Genomic DNA, 22,858 nt, shown 5'->3' on the forward strand with positions numbered 1-22,858 from the left:
CCCGCTGAGATCGTGAAGCCAAAAGGTCTGAGCTTTCAGCTTTCAACCGACTGACTGTGACGTCCTCTGCAGCAAACTCATCAGGCCTGATTTTCTGCTCAGCTTTATCTTAAAGGACAGTTTCTACCCTTTGAAGGTTTTTCCACCAGCTTTCACCCAAAATAACCTGAACTGTCATCCGTCGGCGAGCTGATTCATTTTTGATTGATCCATAAAACAAAAAACAATGGCGTTTATAACCACCTGAAGCCGCGGTTGATGTCTTCTTATTGCTGGATTTGTCTACACCCAAATGTCATCAATCCCATTTTTATGATTACGTTTATTCTTAGTTTGCGTCTCAGCTCAGCTCGACATTTCCAGAACTGAAGTTACAGCAACACACAAAAGATGTTGAACATCTGGAATATCAGTTGAGCTTCAACTAGGGATAGGCAATGATAAATAATATGTAATGATTTATGAGATCATCATCTGGATGTAAAGTGCATTTTCTAAGGATGTCCTGATCCAATCTCAAGTATTGGATCGGTGTCCCACTGACGGCGTTTGTTTTATCGTTAATTGATCAGTGATTCTAATCTCGGTTGTTTTACATCAGACACAAATGGTAAAACAACTCCATCGAGGGATTATATGAGAAAAATGGCAAAATAGCGTGTTCAAGGGAAGTGGAAGTGTGACGTAATGCGGGAACTAAATGCTGCATTCGCTGTCATTTAGAAACAATCAGTGTTTGATATGATATTCTTATTTCCCATTGTTCTGTTTGAGAGCTCAAACCTTTGCTATGTTCCACTGAGGATTGTCATCATTGTGTTCATACTGTAATTATGTTGAGGTTATTTTGTCAGAAAATAACTGAAAATTCGCCACAACAAACACCTGAAACCTTCGTTTTGATGACTGATGAACAGTTGGTTTCGTTTACTGAGTGAGACACCAAACATTTGCTCAGTTTAGCTTCAGAGAGAAAAGAGCAGCTTGTAGTAACGCGTTACTTTCTACCACCAAAGCCTTGCGTGTGGAGATTATCTTTGGAAGCAAAGGTCTTTGTCACCACTGATGAACTAAATCTAAAGGCTTCCACTCGCTCTTCGTATGCGGCGTGGAATCGGCGCCAAAGTTTTATGATGAAACTGTATATATTTCAATGGAAAGGAAGAAATCCAACAGTGTTTTGGTGCGACTACGCACATACACCAGCTGCACATTCATATACAAGTTCACAGTAGTTTTTGGCCTCAAATGAGTCTGTCAGTGAATGAAAATGATGCAGTTTCCTGGAGGACTGTGGAGGCGGAACAGTCAGAAATCTCTGTCCTGTTTCACAATCACTGTCCCTTAAGAAGTCTTTTGACCCTTGCCGTTCTCCGTACTTTCACCCTTCTGATGAGTACAAACCCAATTCCAAAAAAGTTGGGACACTGTGTGAAATTCACAAACCAATATTTCATTTAAAGAAAGTTGAAAGGCTGGAAAAGTATGCAACACTAAAAAGAAACAGCTGGAAGAACACGCTGCAACTAATTAGGTTAACTGGCAACAGGTCAGGAACATGACTGGCTTTAAAGAGCACCTTAGAGAGGCAAAGTCTGTCAGAAGTAAAGATAGGCCAACGTTTAGCAATCTGCAAAACAACGTGTCTACAGATTGTGCAGCAATTGAATTTTCCATCCTCTGCAGATCATAATATCATCAAAAGATTCAGAGAATCTGGAGACATCTGTGACCTTCAGGCCCTCAGACAGCTCTGCATTAAAAACAGACCTGATTCTGTCCTGGAAATCACTGCATGGACTCAGGAACACTTCCAGAAGCCATATGTGAACATGATCCAGAAACACCGTCTTCTCTGGACCAAAGCTCATTTAAAATGGACCGAGGCAAAGTGGAAAACTGTTCTGTGGTCAGATGGATCAAAATGATGGACGCTGCATCCTCCAGACTAAAGAGGAGAGGAACCATCCAGCTTGTTATCAGCTCTCAGTTCAAAGTCAGTTCATTAGTGCCTATGGAACTGGAAACCTGCACATCTGGAAAGGCTCCATCAATGCTGAAAAAAAAAGTTACTTTTCATGTATACTTTTACTTTGTAAAGTTTTATTGTGGTAGGAATAAAGGAAAAAATGAAGCCTATGTGGGTGTATTTTGGGCATTTTAGCTTAGTTTAAACATTCTCGTATTCAAATTCATTTTCAAAGAAACTTGTAATACAAAAAATGTACTTTTCATGGGAACTTTCATTGTATAAAGTTTCATTTTGATAGGGGTAAAGGAAAAAAACAGCCCCATTGGGGTGTATTGTTGTCTGGCCTTATTGGCACACATCTCGGATTAATGAGAATTTAACATATTTCCTCAACTAGGATTTCTTAGGACTTTTAGTACGTTGTTCTGGACCCCTCATAGAAATGATCTAAGCTGAAAAGAATTATTTTATAGTTCTACTTTTGGCTCCAAAATGAGTTACTTTGCCTGGACGATAGCTTCATAGAAGAAGAGTCCAGCTGCTGGACTGACCTGCCTGCAGTCCAGATGTTTCACCACCTGAAAACATCTAAAATACAACAAAGAAGATCAAACCGTGGACTCCCAACTTTTATGAGACGTGTTGCTGTCGTTAAACATCAATTTGTGTCTCACTTTTAACATTTATTGTGTTCTACTGTGAACAAACTGTTTTATTTCCCTTTGACATTATGGCTGATGTTAGTTTTACCTTCTGAGCCCCAGAATAGGAAGAGAGCCCTAAAACATCCACAACTGTCAAACTAAACTTGTGGATTTTTAGCATTTAGTTGACAAAGTGCTTTAGCTGAAGAACAACAAAGAAAATAAGCAGAAGAGTTACAGAAATTCCAGATCAGATCTAACAACCATCTATGATATTTAATCATTTCTGGGAGTTTTTCCATCAATATTTTAGTGGACCAGATTTGCCTCAACTTGCCTTCTCTCACGTCCACACCAGTTAGTCATTTCCTACATTTCCCAGAATAACCTGCACCTCTTACTCAAGCCCCCATCTGTCTTATCAAGCTGTGATGCTGGTCCCCTTTCTTCCGGATGGATTTCTGCCAACTCAACGACTCTCAGGAACTGAGAGAAACTTGACATTTATCATCTGCTGTGAGTCTGAATGGCTCGTTATAAATGATGTTGCAGCATTTAGAGATAAAAACATCAAGCGCTGAAACACTGGTAACAGATGTCTGCTCATTTTGGAAGTCTTATTCAAGTATAATTTGATCAGATGAAATGCCTCCAAAGCAACGGGTGTCGACTACAGCACCAAATATATGTGAAATCTGGGTGTTAGTCGCTTCTTTGATCAAACAGAAATGGATATTTTGCCAGTTTTGGACTGCATCTAATGTAGAAAAGGTCAGTGAGTAACAGAGAGTGAGACGTTTTGGTTTGTTTAATGAAGACATTTTGATGGAAAATGTTAACTAAAGCGCTGAAGGTCAGCTTCAGCTCAGGTAAACACGCAGTTTGGATCCAGGTGCAAAAGAAAACAGAGGTTTTCTGTTATTTTGGAACATTTTTCAGGTACTGATATTCATTTTCATCCTTCCATCTATCGCCTGTCTGTTGCCTCCAGCTGTCTTTCTTGCCTCATCATCACAAGCAGCCAGTCCACCCATCAAGCCACCATGGTAACCAGATCTACCTCCAGCCGGCCGACACACACACTCACACACACACACAGAACTGACTGCGTCATGCTTCGGAGACCTTGGGCTGTCACGCTCACATGCAGGGACCCGTGTGGACTGCAGAGAGTCCTCTAGCTCTACAACTCATTTGTCCACAGCAGAGCCAGACGCCACACACACACACATTTGCAGTAGCAGCCAAGTGTCACGTCCACAACCAGAGCGTCCTGTCAGAGCAGTGGGATGATAAAGATGCCCCCAGTGGAAATACAACAGCCTCCACCGCTGCTCACTGGATCTGTCTGCTATCTCAGAGCGGTTAGATCCAACCGTTGGTTACTCATAACGTCGGGAACATCAGCTGAGTGTCTCTTTGCGTCAGATATTCAGCTTTGAATTTCTTTTTTTATCAGCATCTCAAGAATTCATTTTGTCATTATCTGGAGATAAACGCATTGTTTCTCAGTGATAACTGACACATTCATTTAACTCAGGATAACAAGGATTGTTAGTTTTTTATGATGAGTTTTTTATTCTCCAAAATTGATTTTTCATGAGAGGGCTCTTGGCCAAGTTCTGATGCAAATGTCTCCTCTTGTGGCAAAAAGCTCCTGTTACACTCCTACAAGCTGCTAACTGAGCAAATGTTTGGTGTTCTCACTCAGTAAACCGAACCAACTGCTTCATCAGTCATCAGAACCACGGTTTGTTACAGCAGGCATGGCGCCGCTCGTCTCCTCTCTGCTGCTCTTCACTACGACCAAATGCAGAGGGATTAAAACGCTGAGTTGACCCTGAAATCTTCACAAATGACTTTGTTTTCTTCATTCTTTCGCTCGACGCGGGGAAGGAAACAGCAACAATTGTGCTTATTTTTGCTTTTCGGTTAAAAGTAAATGTTATATTAATCAGTTTTGGTTGTAAAAAGCAAACCATAAAAGGTGTTTTAAAGCTAAACTAATGCTGTTTGTGCTGTGCTACATCTGCATCGTGAAAGGAACGTTAAACGCCTTCCAGTCTAGACTAGACTAAGCGGTGCTCCAAAAATCACACTAAAAGGGAGAAGAAAGCAAATATAACCCTAACAGAACAGTTTTTTTTATTTCTCCAAGAAGAAAGGATTTACAGAACAGGAGACCAGTGACTTTCCACCTTCATATCATCCTATAACTCAACCCTGCTGGCCAGAGAAAGCCACTAAGATAACGCTGATATTCAGCAGAGAGCTGTCGTGTACCAGCAGACCTGAGAGTTTGGGACAAATATCTTCTGAAAACACCAGGTGTGGATAATCAAGAAGTGGGACCACAAAACCAAAGAAGAAGAGTGGATGGCCATTGTAAGAGAGCCGTATGAGCTTCTCTGTAAGACTGCTGGTCCAAATGGGAATCAAATGCAAATTTGGAGAGATTGTAAAATACTGATATCTGCATTCATTTGTGTTTCTTCTTCTTATGTCATCAAACATTAAAAATCCAGCTAAGAATGCAGTTGAGCTTCTATCTGATCACTGAATGTTGATATGGACTTTAACCCGAACCCACGAAGACTCCTTTTACATCTTTTAACACCATTTAACATCTTCCAGTTGTCGGCAGGTAGAAAAGGTAGCTCACCAAGTCTCGTGTCTCAGTGAATATGCAAATTAGCTATCCGAGTTCTCAGGATGACCGGGTTTTATACAGCACGGCGACGACCTTGCTGGCACACACATTTCCAGTTGGATCCCTTCTCTAGTCTGTCTGACGCCCTCTGCCATGTGACACTGGAGGGTGGAGGAGAGCAAGCGTGATGCTGCACCTTCTTACTGCCGTTTGGTGAAGTAAGCAATACGCAGTCAGGCGCTGTTGTGAGGTGGTTAGATGCTCCTTCTTCCCTCCACACCTCCACGCAGAACAAAGCAGCGTGATGGTCTCAGCAGACCTGTCGCTGCTAATGAGCCCCGATGGTGGATCAACTGCCAAGTCATGACATTGATTCTCAATCAATTTGAGCTATTTTGATCCAAGATGTCGTCCGTGAGCAGTGAAATTACACAACACACCCACAGAACCAGCCCACAGTCTAGTTCTGTTGGTTGTGAGGCTCAGCGGGGAAAGTGATGGAGACGGACGTCATCTCAAACAGGCTGCACAGCAGCTGACTGACAAGCGCTCCGTCCTGATAACACACCAACGCATCACTCATCAGGCTGTCACCGGCCGGCTTTCGAAGCACAAACACAAAGCCAGGCTGCTTTTTGTTCTGAGGACTAATTGTGTCAGATTTAGCCAAATCAGTGCGATCAAACATCAATACTTGGAGGCACAGAATGTTGACAGGTTCTTGTTGGAGCTCCTTTGTGACTGTTTGGGTTTATCCAACCTGAGGCCTCAGAGTGGTAAGTTAATACCAACTTTTCAAAGGTGTTCAGACTGAATAATTACTATAGTGGTATGATTGCCACCTTTCATGTGGGTGACCTGGGTTCAAATCCCCTGCATGAAAGGTACTCCCTCCAGTAGGGGTCCTTAGGCAGGTCCTCTTACCCTATCTGCCTTCCAGTCTAAGTCACTTTGGATAAAAGCATCTGCCAAAAGCATTAAAACATACACATTAGCTATAACTTCCCATCGCTATTAGGCGAGCATTTTAACCTGGAAGTATTTAAAGCTGGTGTGTGGAATAGATTTGGCCTTTTGTCAGTGGCTGTGAATGACCATTCCATTGGAGTACGACTCCAACTTTTTCAACTTATTCAGTGAATGCGGATCTATGAATATGCTAATCTGACCCTCCTTCAATGACACCCGTCATGAAATGAAAAACCACAGCAAGAGTGACTGCTTCTCTAATGGCTTCCTGGCTGCTCATTTCATTAGTTCCTCACAGCACATGTCAATCATCTGTACAGGTCTACCCAGCAAGTAGCCAGGATCAGTTCCTTTAGTGTTCTACGTGCAACAGACGTCGCCTTTTAGCGACTCCAGGCGGCGCTCTGCAGATTCAAAGCAGAAATCCAGAACCATAGCTTGTTTTGCTCTGATGCGTACACATAAAAACATATTATGCACAAAAATGCTAATCACATCTCAGCTTTAGTTAATGCCACAAATAAAACATCTCACTTAACATGATGATTTTCACAGAGAGATTCTCCAACTATGCAAAAGACGTGAGTAAGTGAGTAATCGTGGATTATTCGTGAGTATCATCAGTAAAGATGGTGGATTTTTTGATAGACAAAAACAAGGCTGACCTGAAACGCTTCAAATAAATATATGGATCCTGGTCAAACTCGTTTTAACAGCTCAGGCTGATTCCGGAGAATCCCAAACATCTCACAAGGTCCTTAAAGCCATCAAAAACACCCACAGTGAACCACGGCTGCATCGTAATGGTGACTTTGGGCTCTGCAGCACATCTCAGTGTTCGACTTTATAACCCTCTGAAAGCAAATGCAATTTAAAAACTCACAGATCCCCTTCTGCAAACATCCGACACGTCCGTCGACGGCTCAGTTTCTCTCATCTGAAAAAGTCACTCCTCAAGAGTCGCAGCTAAAGGCTGTAAGACGCTGAAGACCATCGTCTTAAAGCCTCGAGGTCTCAGAAACTCAGCAGCGATGATGTGATTCAGGCGCCACTAAGCGGGGCAGCAGGAGAGAGGCTTATCTGCCAGAGCTCGGCTGATGGCTGACTTTATCTAATAAACAGGTGGATCGTCTTCTCAAAGATGAAGAATAAAGTTTCAGCCCTTCTGAGCTGACAGGAAATTGCAGCCCGAGGTTTCTTTCTCTGACAGTGATGTTCTTCAGGCTCTGTTTACGTGGAGGCAGAGGTTTTAATCCTCCTTGTTCTACATGTCTGTGAGCGGTTGATATGAAGAAGGACGGTTCATTTTAGAGCAGCGGCGGCGTGTTTTAGCCTCTCAAATGCCTTCGTTTAAGTGAATATACAAGTGGGGAGATGATTAGTCAAATATGAGAGGATCAATTTCGAGGCTGGCTTTTTTGTACGAAGCAAAAAAGACAGAACATTGGAAGTTTCTAACGTTTTTGATGTCACGGGCCGCTGTCCTCCAGACTACAGAGGGCAGGAAGCCTCTCTGATGGTATGGAGCTGGAATGGGACAACATTCCTCCCCCAAAGGTCCAGCAGCTGGTCTCCTCAGTCCCCAGATGTGTACAGATGCTGTTAAAAGAAGAGGGGATGCTACACAGCGGGAAACACTGAAAGACGTGTTGCAACAGTGAAATGTCTCCCTTTCAACACTTGATCAGTTTTCTATTGTGAATAAAATGTTGAAAATTCCTGCAATCTGTTTTTTTATTCACATTTCTCAAGTGTCCCAACATTTTTGGAATTGTGGTCGTAATGAAATGGTTAAAAAAAGATGAGAGACGCTTCAAAGTGACACATCCAGAATGTGAATTCAATGTCAACAGAACATTTGGGGCATTTTACACTTAAAAAATGACTTAAAAATAACCAACATTGCAAAATGTGGAGGAACCAACATGGTTATAATCTGCATTTCTGAGTTTCTTTTGAGCAAAACTCCACCACTTACTGAAGAAGATAAAAAAAAACAACTGCCTTCCATCCCTTCCAGTTCCAATCTAAGCCTCTTTGAACGGATGCCACCTTTTTAAACTGCTTCATCTGCTGCTCGCCATGATCTTATTTTGTAATGACCACACGCGCTCATAAGCCAAAACACTCTCCCTAAGTGTATCAGCACGCAAACCAACAGCAGACATGTTCTCAGCCTGCTTCGTGGGAACACCAGGGACGGAGCCAGGCCCCGAGGAGGCCTCTAACCCCCGCCGGCCCTCACTAACACACCTGGATGTCTGAAGCGCCTCTTCCTCTGGTCGTGTCCATCATTAATAACATCTGCCAGCAGCGGGTTCTGCTCTGATAAACACTCCCGGCTGGATTATGAGCTTCGGCAGGCCTGCAGTTGCCTCAGTTTTATCTCAGTGCTCGTTTGTGTGCGTGCATGTCACTGCGGTGGGAGAAAATAAAGGCTTTTATGAATGATGAGGCTGATCAGAAAGAAACGGGACAGCTGATGTATGGAGGTTTGACTGCTCTCTGGGATTTCAAAGACTTCCTCTGATGTTTTCAGATTACAGCTGCAGATTCCTGATCGCCTGCTCCTGCAGTATAAATCTTTTCATGCTGAATTATTCAACATTTGTCCCAGAATTTACACTCCACCCTGCATCATCGAGGAGACCCTGTCACAGCATCTCGAGCTACACATCTTTGTCCCCTTCAGTCGCACATTATCTAATTTCTCCTGCAAAACAAGGCAACATAATTACACATAGTGTGCCGTAAAAGCCTCTCACACACACCTGCTCATATTAAGCAACACTGTGGCTCACATCCAGCATATAAGGAGGCTTCACCTCTATCAGTGTCTGCCTGTATGAATAAAATATGACATTCCCATTATATAAAGCAGATTATTCCCTGCTCCTGTCTGAAATGGGTTGCATTCAAATTAAAAAGTGGGTGGGCAGGGAGTGGAAGTGTTTGTGTGCTTGGAAAAAAAAAGCAGGAGGAATAACTGGGCATCCTCCTCATCCTCAGCTGCTCCACAGGCCCAAAAACACAGAGGCAGGAGCCTGAGATCACGGCGGACATCAAAAGCCAAACTGCCCCCTCTGTGCTGCTGTCACGCTGCGTTGCATCGCGATGCTATTATTAAACACGCACATGCATGCACACGCACAGGTAGGCTCGGATGATTGTGTCAACATCTCAAGGTCAAACAACGACTCTGTTTTCGGAACCAAAACCGGACAACGGGCCGGTCGGGTGGGTTTTTTATTTTTTTGTCTTCACCGCGGAGACAAAGAGAGGCGGCCGAACCCCGCAGCGTGTTCCCGCTCTGCCCTCATCCTCTGTCGGCTGCACAGAGCTGCCCAGGCCGGTCCCCCGGCTGACAAACATCTGGATGGGAGGAGCGGGAGGGGGCGAGGAGGAGGAGGAGGGGGCCGCAGGAATGGACGGTTAGATTCCGTTAGTAGGCAGGCTCCCGGTGTGGATGGTGATGGTGATGAGATAACGTGATAACGAGAGAAAAGAGGAAGGGGGGGAGGAGGGGGGGTTAAGGGGCTTGCGCTTTTTTCGCCCCCCACCCCCCACCCCCCACCTCCTCCTCTTTTCCTAATTAATTTCTTACCCTCTGACAGCTCCAGCTCCAGCTCCGCCAGCCGGGCTCGGATCTCCAACGGTATCGGCGACGCCTCACGGTCCGCCATTCGGCTCGTACCGTAGAAAACACCTCCCCGGTTCAGCTACCTCCTCCTCTGCTCCGAAAGGGAGAGCTTCTCCTCGGCGGCCCCTCCTCGATGGAGGCGCGTAAAGACTGCGCGGCGTTGGGGGAGAACAAAGAGGATAAATCTGGGTGTCGTTTTAACGGGGGCCCGCCATGACGCCCGGCTCCTCGAAACGGTAAACACCCCGGTGGCTCAGTCGGCTCTCTACGCTGCTGCTGCGGCGGTTGTGGTGGCGGTTGTGATGATGATGGTGAGGCTCGCGCAGCCCCAGACTCAGCGCTGTTTGCAGCTCCTTGCCGCTGGTGTCACGTGACTCCAGTCAACGGAGGGAGGGAGGAGGCGCTGCCTGTGATGGCCGAAAGGGGGCGCAGCGAACGACCTCACGTCACTGAAACTCGAGAAATAAAACAGGCCTTTAGGACTTAAAGAAAAAAATATTTGGTTTAATTATTTAAAAAGTTCAATTTGTCTCTATTTTTTATTTCTGTTGTAGAAAAACTGTTCCATTCCCACATTTTTACACAAAAAATGTCCTGGTACCTGACCGCTTTCAGAGGAATCTGTTTGTTTGTTAAGCCACTTAACTCTGACCTATGAATCATTCAAGCGCCTCATTCAATCATTCAAGAAAGAGGAAGAAATCCAGCAAAGACCCGACACAGGACCTGAGAGATGCATCTGGACCTTCAGTTGATCCATCTACTGTTGGCCCAAGCCTCATCAGAAATGGTCTCCATGGAAGGGTGGCTGTCAAGAAGCCATTCTTAAGGAAGGGAAACAGGGAGAAAAGGCTGAGCTATGCCAAATGACACAAGAAGTGGACTGAAAATCAGTGGCAACAGGTCTTATGGAGGGATGAATCCTCCCCAGAGCCCGGACCTCAACATTATTGAAGTAGTGTGGGATCATCTGACAGAGAACGGTGTTCAGGCTCCTAGAATAAAGGAGCTCAGACCAGATATTCACTTTAAAGCTCTTTTGCACAAACTCAGATTTTGCCTTATAAACTGATTTGTTGTTGGAGGTGAAAAACTGAAAATATAGAAGTGGTCAATCAGGCATAAATATCTTTGAGAAGTTATTTAGTAGCAATTGTCTGAACAGTTGAACCTAATTTGTTCGTATCTTTAATAAATTAAATCAACATGTTTTTAAAATATAAATAGTCAAATCTTCCTTTCGCTGTGGTTAATCTGGCTCAGCCTCAGTAATGTTAAACCCAAACAAAGTCGGTGAGACATCAGATTCCATCAGATTTATTAGACCTGTCGAACATGGTTAAGAGTTTGAAGTCAAACAGTCTTCACATATAGTTTTTCTCCTCTGTCATACTGAGCTGCTGCTGTGGTCATTATTCTTTACGTGTTTGAGGGTGGAAACTGAGCTTCAACACATTTATTATGCATTTAATCTTAAAGCAACATATTAAATTAAGTACAATACTATTAGATGTTCCTAATGTGGTTGTGACACAATGGTGGATTAATTTGTCAGTGTAACACAGTGTATTTGATTAGTATTATGTCCCGTTCATTTAGCCTTTAGCCTCACAAGAATCAAATTATTCTCTTTGTAAACAAGCAATGAGTGTGGTAATGAGGCTCTTCTGCCACCTGCTGGTCACAGGGAGGAATTAACCTAATTTATTTTTAAAGGAGGACATTAAGAGTACGAATGTTTGTACAGCAGTGATCTGATTAATCCCAATGATTGGGCCAATATCAACACATATAAACAGACATCTTTACTTCAAAGGCACTTCTTTAATATTTCATCAGCAATATGTACATCTGTACAGATTAACACGCCGCAATTGTGCCTGCCTTTTCTCCATGACGACAGCTTCACATTTAAAATTTTATATTGCAAACTGAAGAACATTTGTCACTACAATCAAATTAATTTGACGTTCTTCGTGCTAAAACAGAGCTTGCTGATGGACGCACAGGCGAACAGAGCTCACTGGACACCATGACACAGAGTTACATCAAACAGCTTTAACACACAGAAAGCACTCCTGTTTAATATAACTTAAAAAATACATACCAAGAAATTCTAAAAGTGGAATTAGAAAAAAAAATAAAAGAAATACTGCAAAGATAAAAGAACATTCAGTGCTTTTCAAGGGAAATATACTTTTGAATTAAATTAAACCCGTCTGGTAGAAAGATCAAATAAATAGAGCAAAGTAGTTTTTCTTATTCATAACGAGTCCTGACATCTCACTGATGTCTGAAAATGGAAACAAAGTGGGTAACTGGAGGTGATATCAATAGGAAAAGCATCCTGTATGTCCACAGCTGTGTTTTAGACTAATTAACACACATATATGGGGGAAGAAATAATGACAGAACATCCTGTACAGACGAAAAGAAGGAAACATACCATCAGCAAAACAAGACTAAATCAAAATGAAACCTGGCTCTCTTTAAACTGACCTCAACTACAAACCAAGAAATAAAACAGAAGTAGCAGATCGACATTTATTCCAGGAAAAGGAAAGTTAGGGCTGACAGGTGCTCACTATACCCAGCCCTTCCCCACATGTACACATTTCAGTGTCTGCAGATTCATACTTAAAATGAGTTTATTTAAAGGCTGTGTGGTGCCCAATGCAGTGTTTCCTCACCATCTTGGTGCTGAACATGAATCCTGTTCATACACACAGGATGATACAACACCGCATTTTCAACTGGTTTGACACATCAGACTAAAAAAAAGTAAGAAAAAAAAGTCCAAGTGTCTGTTCCTCATCTTTTCTGATCACCACGGCAGCGCAGCTGGTTCGGACGCCGGGCTCGCAGCTGAGGGGGCGTGGTCAGCGGGCGGCACGGACTCGTTGCAGGATGCTCTCTGGCAGATCTCAGCGTAGCTCGGTTTCTTGGACTCCTTGTCAATCAAATCACAGCAATAAATCAGGATCACTCTCACAGCTTTTCTACATGTTTAAGACTTGGACATTAAACGTTCTCTGAGGTCAGGAAAGGCATTATTTCATCAGCCACGACATTAAAACTACTTACAGGTGAAGTGAATGACACTGTCCATGCGCTTGTTGGGTCATTGGCACACATCTGGATGATACTGTGACTCATACCACAAAACCCAAAAGTTGTTGCAGACAGAGGCCACCCCAGCAGCTCAGGGAGCACCAACACAATGCTAAAGCTGCTCAGGAACAGCTCCAACGCAACAGTCCAAACGCACTGATCCCCCCTCCAAACTCCTCAGATCAAAGTCCAATCATGCATCCTTGGACTGAGCCGGGACAATCCCAGTCCACAGAGGACCCTTCCTACAACTAACAGAACCCAAAGCATCTGCTGCCAGACACCAGGGTCCAGACTCCTCAGGACTCTTCAACAGGTCCCAGGTTACTGTTGTATCTTTGTTATCTCTCATGCATCTCTCATGCTCACATCAGCCACAGCTCCACAGTCTGTGGGTCTGTTTTATACCTCGTGGAGGTATCTGTTTACGGCGTTCACAGCCGCCGCAGACAGACAGATGTGCAGCCCTCCAAAAGGCTAACAATGCAGACGCTTAGGGGAAGAAGCTTCGAGCTGATCAAATGCTGATTGGCTGAAAGTTAGCTTGAGCCAGGAGGGGCCGACAATGAGAAATATCACGACAAAGAGGAGGAAACGCCTCAAACCATGAAAAGCAACAAAGTACAGGAGAAACAGCGGCAAACTGCCCCAAGAGGCAGCAAAACACTACAACATCTAAATATGCGTTTACGAGACACTAGCGCATGTACAAAGATTCCTGCCAAAAGAACGCTAGATATTCTGCTGTGGATGAAACGTTCACACACAGCGATTACTGCCCACCCATCAAACTGCTGATTTGCCTCTAACCTGGACCGTTTGTCCCTGACCTCAAACATTAATCTGCTACGTAAAAGTCGGCCATAAAATCAGACACATGCATGTGTAGTTAAGTGTCTGTACTCATACTTTACACTGTCAACATGACAGGTTAAAATGCATCTTTAACTGGCAATGAAAAAATATCACAGGGCAGTAGCTTAATGAGAGGGAGGCAATAAACTGTTACTGATTAATTCTTACTGTGGCTGCTTCCTGTGAAAGTTGAACTGGTTCGGCCTCACTGGTCATCTCTGCACTCTCCTTCAGATTCCTGCAGAGACAAACAATCATCTGTTGCTGCTACATGTCTGCATAAGAAATATCTCCATAAGCAGGCAGGTGAGTATTAGGTAACCGGAGAAGCTCATGCTGTGGCGGCAGATTGTTAATTATGATCAGAGTGAAGAAACCTCGATGAACAGTTTAAATGTTTAAAAGGAAACCATCAGATCAAACAGAGCCTCATACAGCTGCTTTCTCTGGGATTCTTACTGCTGTGAGATGGGCTGAGGCTCCTCTGACACCACTGGCAGTGATGTGACTGGAACCTGTGAGGAAAAAACATAAATCACTATCAACTATCTCTGGGTGGAGGACAGTTTACATCATAATCAATGCTACAAAGATAAATGTATCTTAGTAGTTGAATAATATGAGAGATAAATACGTTTTCCTGCTTAATCTTAAACTGCATTCATTTCAGCTTATGTCAGTTTCACTATTTAATTACTTAAAAAGATTTATTAATTTTATTCTGACTTCTTCATACATTTTTTAATTATTCTTCTCATTGATTTATTTATAGCTGCATTCATTTCTTTATTTCCATGTTTTCTTTTTACATTTCCCTGTCTATGTTTCTACATTTTCATTTGCACTTCTGCCTCATTATGCTAATTAGGGGGGCGGTCTTTCAGCGTGTCACAGGAGGCCAACTGCTACCTTCTAAGCAAACCCTAACTATCCCTGTCTTTAGGTTAACAAGCCATCTGTATCATAGCTTTGATATAATCAACCAATAGCTGAGCAGATGACAGACGGCCCCATTATTTGTAATAAATAAATACTATAAATAAAATCGATTTGAAAAAAAAAGTATGATAAAGTAAAAATAAAAAAATAAAATAAGAAATAAATGCTTTTAAGGACATAAACAGAAATAAATACAGGAATAACAAATTAATTCCAGTGACAAAGTAAATAAATAACAAAATAAAAAAATAGTATTTATTTATTTCAGTAGCATTTATGATCATATAAACGTATTTAACCATTTATATATGTTTGTCTTCACTTCAGATTACGACAGTTTCAGTCCTCCAGCGTTTGTTACCTTCGTGTTGTCATTATCTGCGGATATCGTTGCTACGGCAGCGTTTCCCGTCGAAAGAGGAGGGAAGCTGGTCAGGCTGAGCTCCGGAGGAGGAGACGGCTGACGAAGAGGAGTCGTTGGGTTCTGAACAAACGCACAGCGGTCAGCTTACATCCTCAGCTCTGGAGCGTTAAAACTGCTCAATGGTTTATATACCTGACTGTTTTGAGACGATCTTTCCCAAGACCTTGCATTCTCTCTCCTCCTGTGGCTGAAGTTTGCTCTCCTTCAGTGCAGAGACACAAAGAAAAGTCGTGGTGCTACTCAGTGAAAAGTCTGATCTCTACATCTTCATCAAAGCACGCTCAGCCTCCAAGTTTTTAAAATGTGTCTGTCGGACAGTTTCAGTTCGGTTCTGAGTAAGCAGTAAGCAACAACATGATGACTGAAGGATAAGTGTAAATGACATGAGCTACAACTTTACTGCTTTCATCATCTTGCTTTCTTCTTTATAGCCTGTTTGCTGCTATGGATAAATGTTTCTGCTCAGGCCAACTTTCAGTTATAATCGGTTTCCTGCTTGGATTCAGACTCTAAATCATGGAAGTACATCCAATTTGTTTCAGTACAACCAAAATGACTATTTTGGCATTTTCTTTGGTTTTATTTGACTCATGTCAAAGCTTCTGGTCCACTGGACTCTGTCAGTGAAATAAAGCCGTCATATAAGTCAGGGATAAATCAGCAGTGATTTCAGCGTGTGTGATTTTAGCAGCACTTTTTTCTACCTGGTTTCAGTTCATTTGGCCTCACACTTACAGCTCTGAGTTGGTTTGGAACAAGTTGAGGTGAATGTGAAAAATGTGAAATGGACCAAAACTAAAAGGAGGATGTCACCTTTTTCATCCTTGTTCCAGATCAAATGAAGTTAACTACAGGTGTTAAAGAACGTTCATCCACAGTTTTTTCCACTCGTAGTGGAACGTTAATATAACTGCCATTACGTTCTAAGAGATTAACATCGGTAATTTGTCTTGAACTGTTTCTACTGCAGTTCATGGACGATATACATTAAGTGGTATGGAACTGTTCAGTATTACTTTAAGACTGAACAGCGAGTAGAAAACAAAGCTCACCTAAATCACAACTATGTGAAAAGTGAACTGATGTCTTGTTACCTTCCCCGTTCAGAAGAGGCCGACTGAACTTGCTTGTTGGACTCAGTCCGCCCACCCCTGCTCTGTCGGTGCAGGTTGCCGCGGGACCGGCCTCGACCTTGCTTTGTGGGACAAGAGGTGTGATCCGCCGATAGCTGCTCTGATGACTGAGAGGACTCACTCTGCCAACGATCTCCACAGTTTGACAACCTCGAGCCTCTCCTGGAAGGAAAGAATGATGAAACACCTCAGGGGCCAGCGTTTATATCAGACCATTTTAACAACTAACTGACAGGTATACAGCACACAGAACATCAAACTGACAGAGTGATGATACCTCTGCCTCTGTAGGTTGTGTGGTTTGAAGTTGGAAACTGCTGCTAATCCATTGATCAAGTCATTCATCATTAAGTGTGGCTGCTGGCAAAAACAACAACAACGATAGCTTAATTAAACTGTTAATGACCTGTGAGACTGAGACGTGCGAGAATGAACCACGTTCACATTCAGTGAGGAAAAATGACAGCAATCACAAACCAATGAAAATGACAAAGATGAGACAGACGTCATTCATCATCTGTGCAGTGTGTGTTCCTGTCATAAATTACAATTTCTTAGCACCACTTTAAGCATAACAGGGACTAACCTCGGCACATTCTTGGTAACCCGTTGCAGCCGTCCACACCTCGTTGTTGAAATCATACAACTGTTGTGTGGGTATGTGGGTCGGGCAGGACTGCTGGAACGTGGTCGGGGGGAAGTAAGAGCCATAATGACTGCTGCACTGGTCCAGCTGGATGGGTCTGTAACCATTTTTTGGGGCATAAGTATTGAATGCCATTGTTTTGGCCTTAATCCTTGCCATGATGGGCTTTCCCTTAAACACCCGGACCTCTTCTCGGAGGTAGTTGTAGGCCTGAGGACAAACACAGAGCATGCACAGCAAAGAACTGTTGAAAGGATTTTGTTTTCACATCATGCTAACTGAACAGTTTGGGAGCAGGAGCAAACAAACAAACAGACAAACAGCATTTTGAACCTTTCATTGTAAAATCATAATATTACACAGGAATAACCTCTTCATTATCATTATATCATTTAGATTATTATCAACATGGAATCAGGAATTAGAATCACAGTTACAGAAAAGTGATGTTACAGAATATATAACAAACTGATCATTTCATTTTACATGTGATGACCCTGATGAAGATTCCTTGGTGGTAAACTTTACATCGGTCATCAGTTTTACCTGCTGTGCATCAGCTTCCGATTCAAAGGTGATGAACAAGTTGTCGTTGTTCACAAACTCACAGCTCACAAACTTGGGCAGGTTTTCTCCTTCAAAGAGAGCTTCCACCTCCTAAACAGCAGCAGTGACATCACATGCACTGATTACTCAACATTCAATATGAACCTGCATTCTGGCAATGTATTGGCAACACATCCATCCATTTTCTATACCCACTTAATCCAACTCAGGTCGTGGGGGGGCGGAGCCTATCCCAGCTGTCATTAGGTGAGAGGCAACAATGTAAAACCCCAATTGGGACATTTTACACAGCAACGCCGAGTAAAACCTTTACAGAGTGTTGTTAAAAGAAGCAGAGATGCAGCACAGCAGCAAACAGCTCTGTCCCAACTTCAGATGCATTGGAGCAATAGAAGAGACGGATAATATTTGTCATCAAATTGCAAAATGTCTCACCTTTTACTTTTGATATATTTTCTATGTTCTGTTGTGAATAAAATGTTGGTTTATGGGATTTGAAAATGATTGAATTCTGTTTTTATTTACACTTAATGCAAGGTCTCCTTATTTTTTGTAACTCAGGTTGTAATCAATGTCATCTACTGACTCAAGGTTTTCAGTCCATTTCAGACCACAGTTTGAAAAGATGTGAGGAATATTGTAAAGACTACAGTTTAATAAAACTAGAGAGGGGGAGATGAATTGTGTTGGTGTCGCCGGGAGTTCTTGCCTCATGAGGAGTGTTGTTAGGAATCTCACGCAGGATCACAACACATCGGCTCTGTCTGGGCCGGACTTTCTGCCCACATGGGGTCACCTGGACCAGCGGCATGGCTACCAGCCAGGGAGAAAGAGAACAAGTCAGGACAACAGCAGTCATCACTCTAAACACTACGGTCTGTTTGTAACGAGTGAGAATTGCATCTTAAATTGTTTGGATAATAAAATGTTCTGAAAAGTAAAACACACCAGAAAAAAAAACCTGAATACTGATAAATAATCTTGCTTAAATAGATATCTACCAGCCAATTAATTTGTTTAAATATAATATTAATATTATCGTTGCTTTAAACAAATACGATCTCCAGACCAATTCTGTTTCCATATCCGTCTCCTCACAGCATGATACACCCACATTTGGCTGGTGGTAACATTTCAGAAATATCAAGACAAAAGCCCCAACATGAGCAGAAACAAACACTGACATTTCAGAACATCAGAGATGAGGTCCAGGTCTGTGGTGAGATTCTTGATCTTGTCGAGGCTGGCCAGGGTTGCAACAGAAACGTACTGGTCGTTGTCCATCTGAGACTGGAGGTAGAGGTCGCTGCCAAGGTGCTCCCTAAGGAGAGACAGGGGACGTGACATGACAAACAAATGTAACAATCTAAAATTAGACTAATACAAGACAATGGAAACGACCTTGTTTCTTTGTTCATGAACTACGGGGTGTGCAGTGTTGTTACCTGGTCAGACAGGACTCCAAAATACTGCTCAGTTCCTCTCTGATCTCATCTGAAATCACAGGAATTTGATTGAGCTACTTTGTTTGTGCTACTTTTCTTGATACTCTGTTTCACAAATTAATTCTGGACAGTATATCATGTCCAGGCATTGTCTGCAGCTGCCCTTTCATGCATGTTTTACACTATAGGAAACTGTCTATTGAAATACTAAAATAGTCTAGAAGTACTCTGGAGAAACAAACTGAGTTGCTGGACAAAAGCAGCAATTTACTTATAATGTTTGTTTCTGAGCTCATGTCAATGTCAAATATACGTAGAAAACAACATGAATAAAATAGCGTTTATTTTAAAGCATTAAGCATCATCAGCGCACTATCTACCTGCACTTTAAACCGAGGGGCTGGCTGATTCAGTCTGTTTAATGAGCAATTCCAAATTATCAGAATATTTGTGTTCTTACAATTTGATAATTATTCAAAAAATTTATCTAAAAAAATGTCAGGGCTGCAGTGCATGTGTAAAAACAACTTAAAGGCACTTGGATCAGACTGATACCTGTAACAGGTGGGAGAGTGGCCTCTCCGTTAAGTAGAGGAGCTTCAGCAGTCAGCGTCTGGTACTCTACTGCGTTGGGAGCAGCTTCAGTCAGGCCCATGTTCACCTCGAACTCTGGCACATATCCTAAAAGAAAGAGAAAATAAACTCCATCATCACTCAGTACTACTTAACAGCCACTCCTGTGTCCTGTCAGGGACAACTTCCGCCTACCTTCCTGATTGGTCAGATCATTGGGAGCCTGTAGCCATGGCTCCTGAGGTTGCTGGTATGCAGTGACATTAAAGCTGAAGTTTTGATCTGTCCATACTTGGGCGTCAGGGTTAAGGCTGGGGGCAGCAACAGGTTCCTGAAATTAGAAAAAAAAACAACTCAAATGTGCACAATATCAAACACATGATACCAAGTTACTGAGGTAAAAATCAATTTTTTATGTTAATGAGAGATGATGCATCTCAGAATACTTTGTGCAAAAGTTTAAAGTCAACTCTGTAAAGACAGAAAGAAAAAGTCCACACCAAATGAAAACAATGTGACAATCCACACAGCTGTGAGCAGTAACACTAAGAACACACTGCATGTGTTCCCAGGCCCTGACACGAATTTTCATAACCTGCCAACTCTATTACAAAGGCTGGAGAACAAACTTTATTCATACTTTTGTAGGGGTCAACATCATTTCGATGACATCCTTGCAACTGTCAGATGACAACAACAGAGAACAAACTGCAGATCCCCCAAAGTGTCAAAGACAACTTGGAAGTGGGTTGTAATTCATTTAATCCTTTGGTTCTTTTTGCAGTTTTCAGAGGTGCACCCTGGACAGGTCAAAGGTTCAATGTTCTTATTGTTCACTAAACCCTATATAAATATATATAAGTATAAATACTTACAATAATAAATGAAAGTCTTAACACTTTATCCACCCGTTTCAAAATGTATCGATAAAGACCACTTTCAGGTAACTGGTTTAAATCAGAGTTAGTGTGAGCACCTGCGTTATGTATTCCCTGATCTCAAACTTCACACTGTGGATGCAGGTTTTAGGAACGTGTGAGAATTGACTGTATGTAGCTTTGTTTCCAACATGAAGTATTTACGACATCTGCTTCCACTCCAGTTGCATTTTGTGGTTAGTTTTTGCCTCCAAAATAATATAAATGACTCATTCTACAGAACCACATTCCACTTTGTGTTTTTTCTTGGGAATGAAATCGTGATGCTTAATGTTTTCACTCAGCCCAGTCAGACATGTTGAGCGAACACTTACAGGCTGAGAGCAGTTTGTGTGCCAGTCCCACACACAGGATCCATGAGGCAGCACAGTGCTGTAGGGGTAAGCTCCCAGCAGAGCCATAGTGGGTTGAAGCTCTGTGACTGCTGGTGGGAGCAGCTCTGCATCGTTGCCCTTCTTGTTCTCGCCCTGGTTCAGCTCAGCCTCAGACGCCCCCTGCGCCCACCCCCCAGCGCTCTCCTCCAGACCCAACCTGATCCAGGTGTGGGGGTAGAGACGGCAGACGGAGGAGTCCGCCTCCTCTCCCAGCAGCTCAGACACCATCTCCCTCATCCCTCCTTCTTTCTCTCCCTCCTCAGCAGCAGACGGCACTTCCTGATCCAGGAAGTGAATCTCATACGATGGAGTTGAAGCATAAATATCTATCTGACCTGGGTCCACAGCAATCAAGGTTTGACCCTCTCCGGAGCTCAACAACGTGTCAATCTGATGACTAATTTCATCAGGGATTTTGGACCTGTCACATGCACCGGTAGCATAGGAAGTTTCACAAAGTGAATCGTTGTGACTCTCTGAAAGAGTGTGACTGTCCAAAGCAGGGGGCTCAGTTGACGAGGTGTCCATTTCCATCTCATTCATCTCCTCGAAGTAATTTCCATTTGATGAGTCTTCTAGTTGTGGCAAAATATGAAGATTTTCGTGATGGATGTCAGCTTCAGCCTGAGGGTTCTTGCAGTCAGAGGCAACACTGGAGGTAAATATTTTTGTGGGTTCAAAGGCTGGTTGAGTGTTATGGAAGTGCTGCTCTACTGCATCTACAGATTTAAGACTGACTGGCATCACAACAAGCTGGTCAATGTAGGTCAGCTGTTCAGCTGTCTCCTCTACTTTGTGGTCTGATGGATTTGTCTCTTGTTGGATTTGGCTGCATCCACTCTCAGTGGCATCAACTTCAACAGACTCTGATGTGCTCAGGGAGAAAGATGAGGGAGGTGGAGTAGAGGAAGTACTAACAGAAAGCTCACTTTCAGCAGGAGGAGGCTGTGTGAGAGGAATGTGGCTTGAATCCTCGATGCGGCTCTCAGATGTCTCAGGGCCCTGAGGAGAGATGCTTTCATTTACACCCACACAGTCGTCAGATTGTTCAGACAGGATGTCCCATTTTTCATTACTCGTCTCTAAAAGAGAAGTCTTTTGGCCCATTTCAGGTAAACCGATGGGAACATCAACTCTCTCAACAGGTTTGCTTTTCTGATGAATTTCTGCTTTTGGAGTTTTGACTGCCTGTTCGAAGTCTCCATGACAGGGGGCACATTCAGTTTTTACACCAGAGCTGTCAAACACTTTGTCACAGGATCCTAACACGGTCTCGTTAATCTGATGGTCACTAAATATCATCGGTTCAACATGGTGGTTTCTGAATTCAAATGTTGGCTTGTTTGAATAAACGTGGAAATCGACGGAGCCACACTGTTGAAGCGTGCTTTGTGTTGAATCTGAGTGAGGTGTCAGGTTAGTGTGGCCAGAGAGGGTGGAAGAAAATGAAGAGACGGTGGAAGCTGACGACACCTCAGTGAGAGTCGTACCAGCTGTGCTGCTGTGACCAACATCCCCCTCTGCGCTGTGGCCTCTGCAGATACTCACAGGAATGGCCTCACTCTGCAGGCAGGATTTATTCGTCTCAATCTGCTCTCCAGACAAATAGAGTACATCTACCTCCTCCTTGTGTAGCTGTTTGATGTCAAGATTTAAAGATGTGGGTTTCAAATAGGAAGTGTTGAGTTCAGGAGTTTCAGTGGATGTTTGTGAACTGATGATGTCCTGCTTTGCTCCAAGTTCAGACTGATGCAGACGAGTGCTTAAAGGGCCACAGTCAGAATCCAAGCTCTGATCTACTTTCCCCTGAAAGTCAAACGCACTTTCCTCTGTCACATTACAGCTTCCCACTGATGCCCTGTGGTCCTCCTCTGAACCCTTACTTTTATGTTCATTACCTAAATGAAAACATTGCTCTGTCACTGTTATCTCCTCTGACCTCTTTGCTATCCAATCTTCAGCACATTCATTCTTTACC

At 43.0% G+C, this 22,858-nt stretch overlaps 2 protein-coding genes across 5 annotated transcripts in view; both read right to left on the reverse strand.

Moving 5' to 3' along the window:
* Positions 1-10,236, reverse strand: part of LOC140284583 (disco-interacting protein 2 homolog C-like) — a 63,130-nt gene extending 52,894 nt beyond the window's left edge. For all 4 annotated transcript variants that reach the window (XM_072378488.1, XM_072378487.1, XM_072378489.1 and 1 more), the window contains exon 1: positions 9,840-10,236. In XM_072378488.1, the coding sequence (XP_072234589.1) occupies positions 9,840-9,918 (79 nt within the window). In that variant the 5' untranslated portion in view covers positions 9,919-10,236. The remainder of the gene's footprint in view (positions 1-9,839) is intronic.
* Positions 10,237-11,181: 945 nt separating this feature from the next.
* On the reverse strand, positions 11,182-22,321 carry LOC140284779 (uncharacterized). The gene is made up of 15 exons (XM_072378771.1): positions 20,821-22,321; positions 19,764-19,899; positions 19,551-19,676; positions 18,996-19,044; positions 18,735-18,871; positions 18,260-18,363; positions 17,530-17,640; positions 16,924-17,193; positions 16,615-16,697; positions 16,299-16,499; positions 15,337-15,406; positions 15,142-15,264; positions 14,301-14,356; positions 14,010-14,079; positions 11,182-12,825 (listed from the first exon to the last, which is right to left on the reverse strand). Exons 1-15 carry the CDS (start codon positions 22,180-22,182, stop codon positions 12,700-12,702), a joined length of 3,024 nt encoding a protein of 1,007 aa, XP_072234872.1. The 5' UTR covers positions 22,183-22,321; the 3' UTR covers positions 11,182-12,699.
* Between the last annotated feature and the right edge of the window lie 537 nt (positions 22,322-22,858).

Source organism: Leuresthes tenuis, unplaced genomic scaffold (genome assembly GCF_036924035.1).
Source record: "Leuresthes tenuis unplaced genomic scaffold, fLeuTen1.0.hap1 SCAF_24, whole genome shotgun sequence".
NCBI lineage: Eukaryota > Metazoa > Chordata > Actinopteri > Atheriniformes > Atherinopsidae > Leuresthes > Leuresthes tenuis.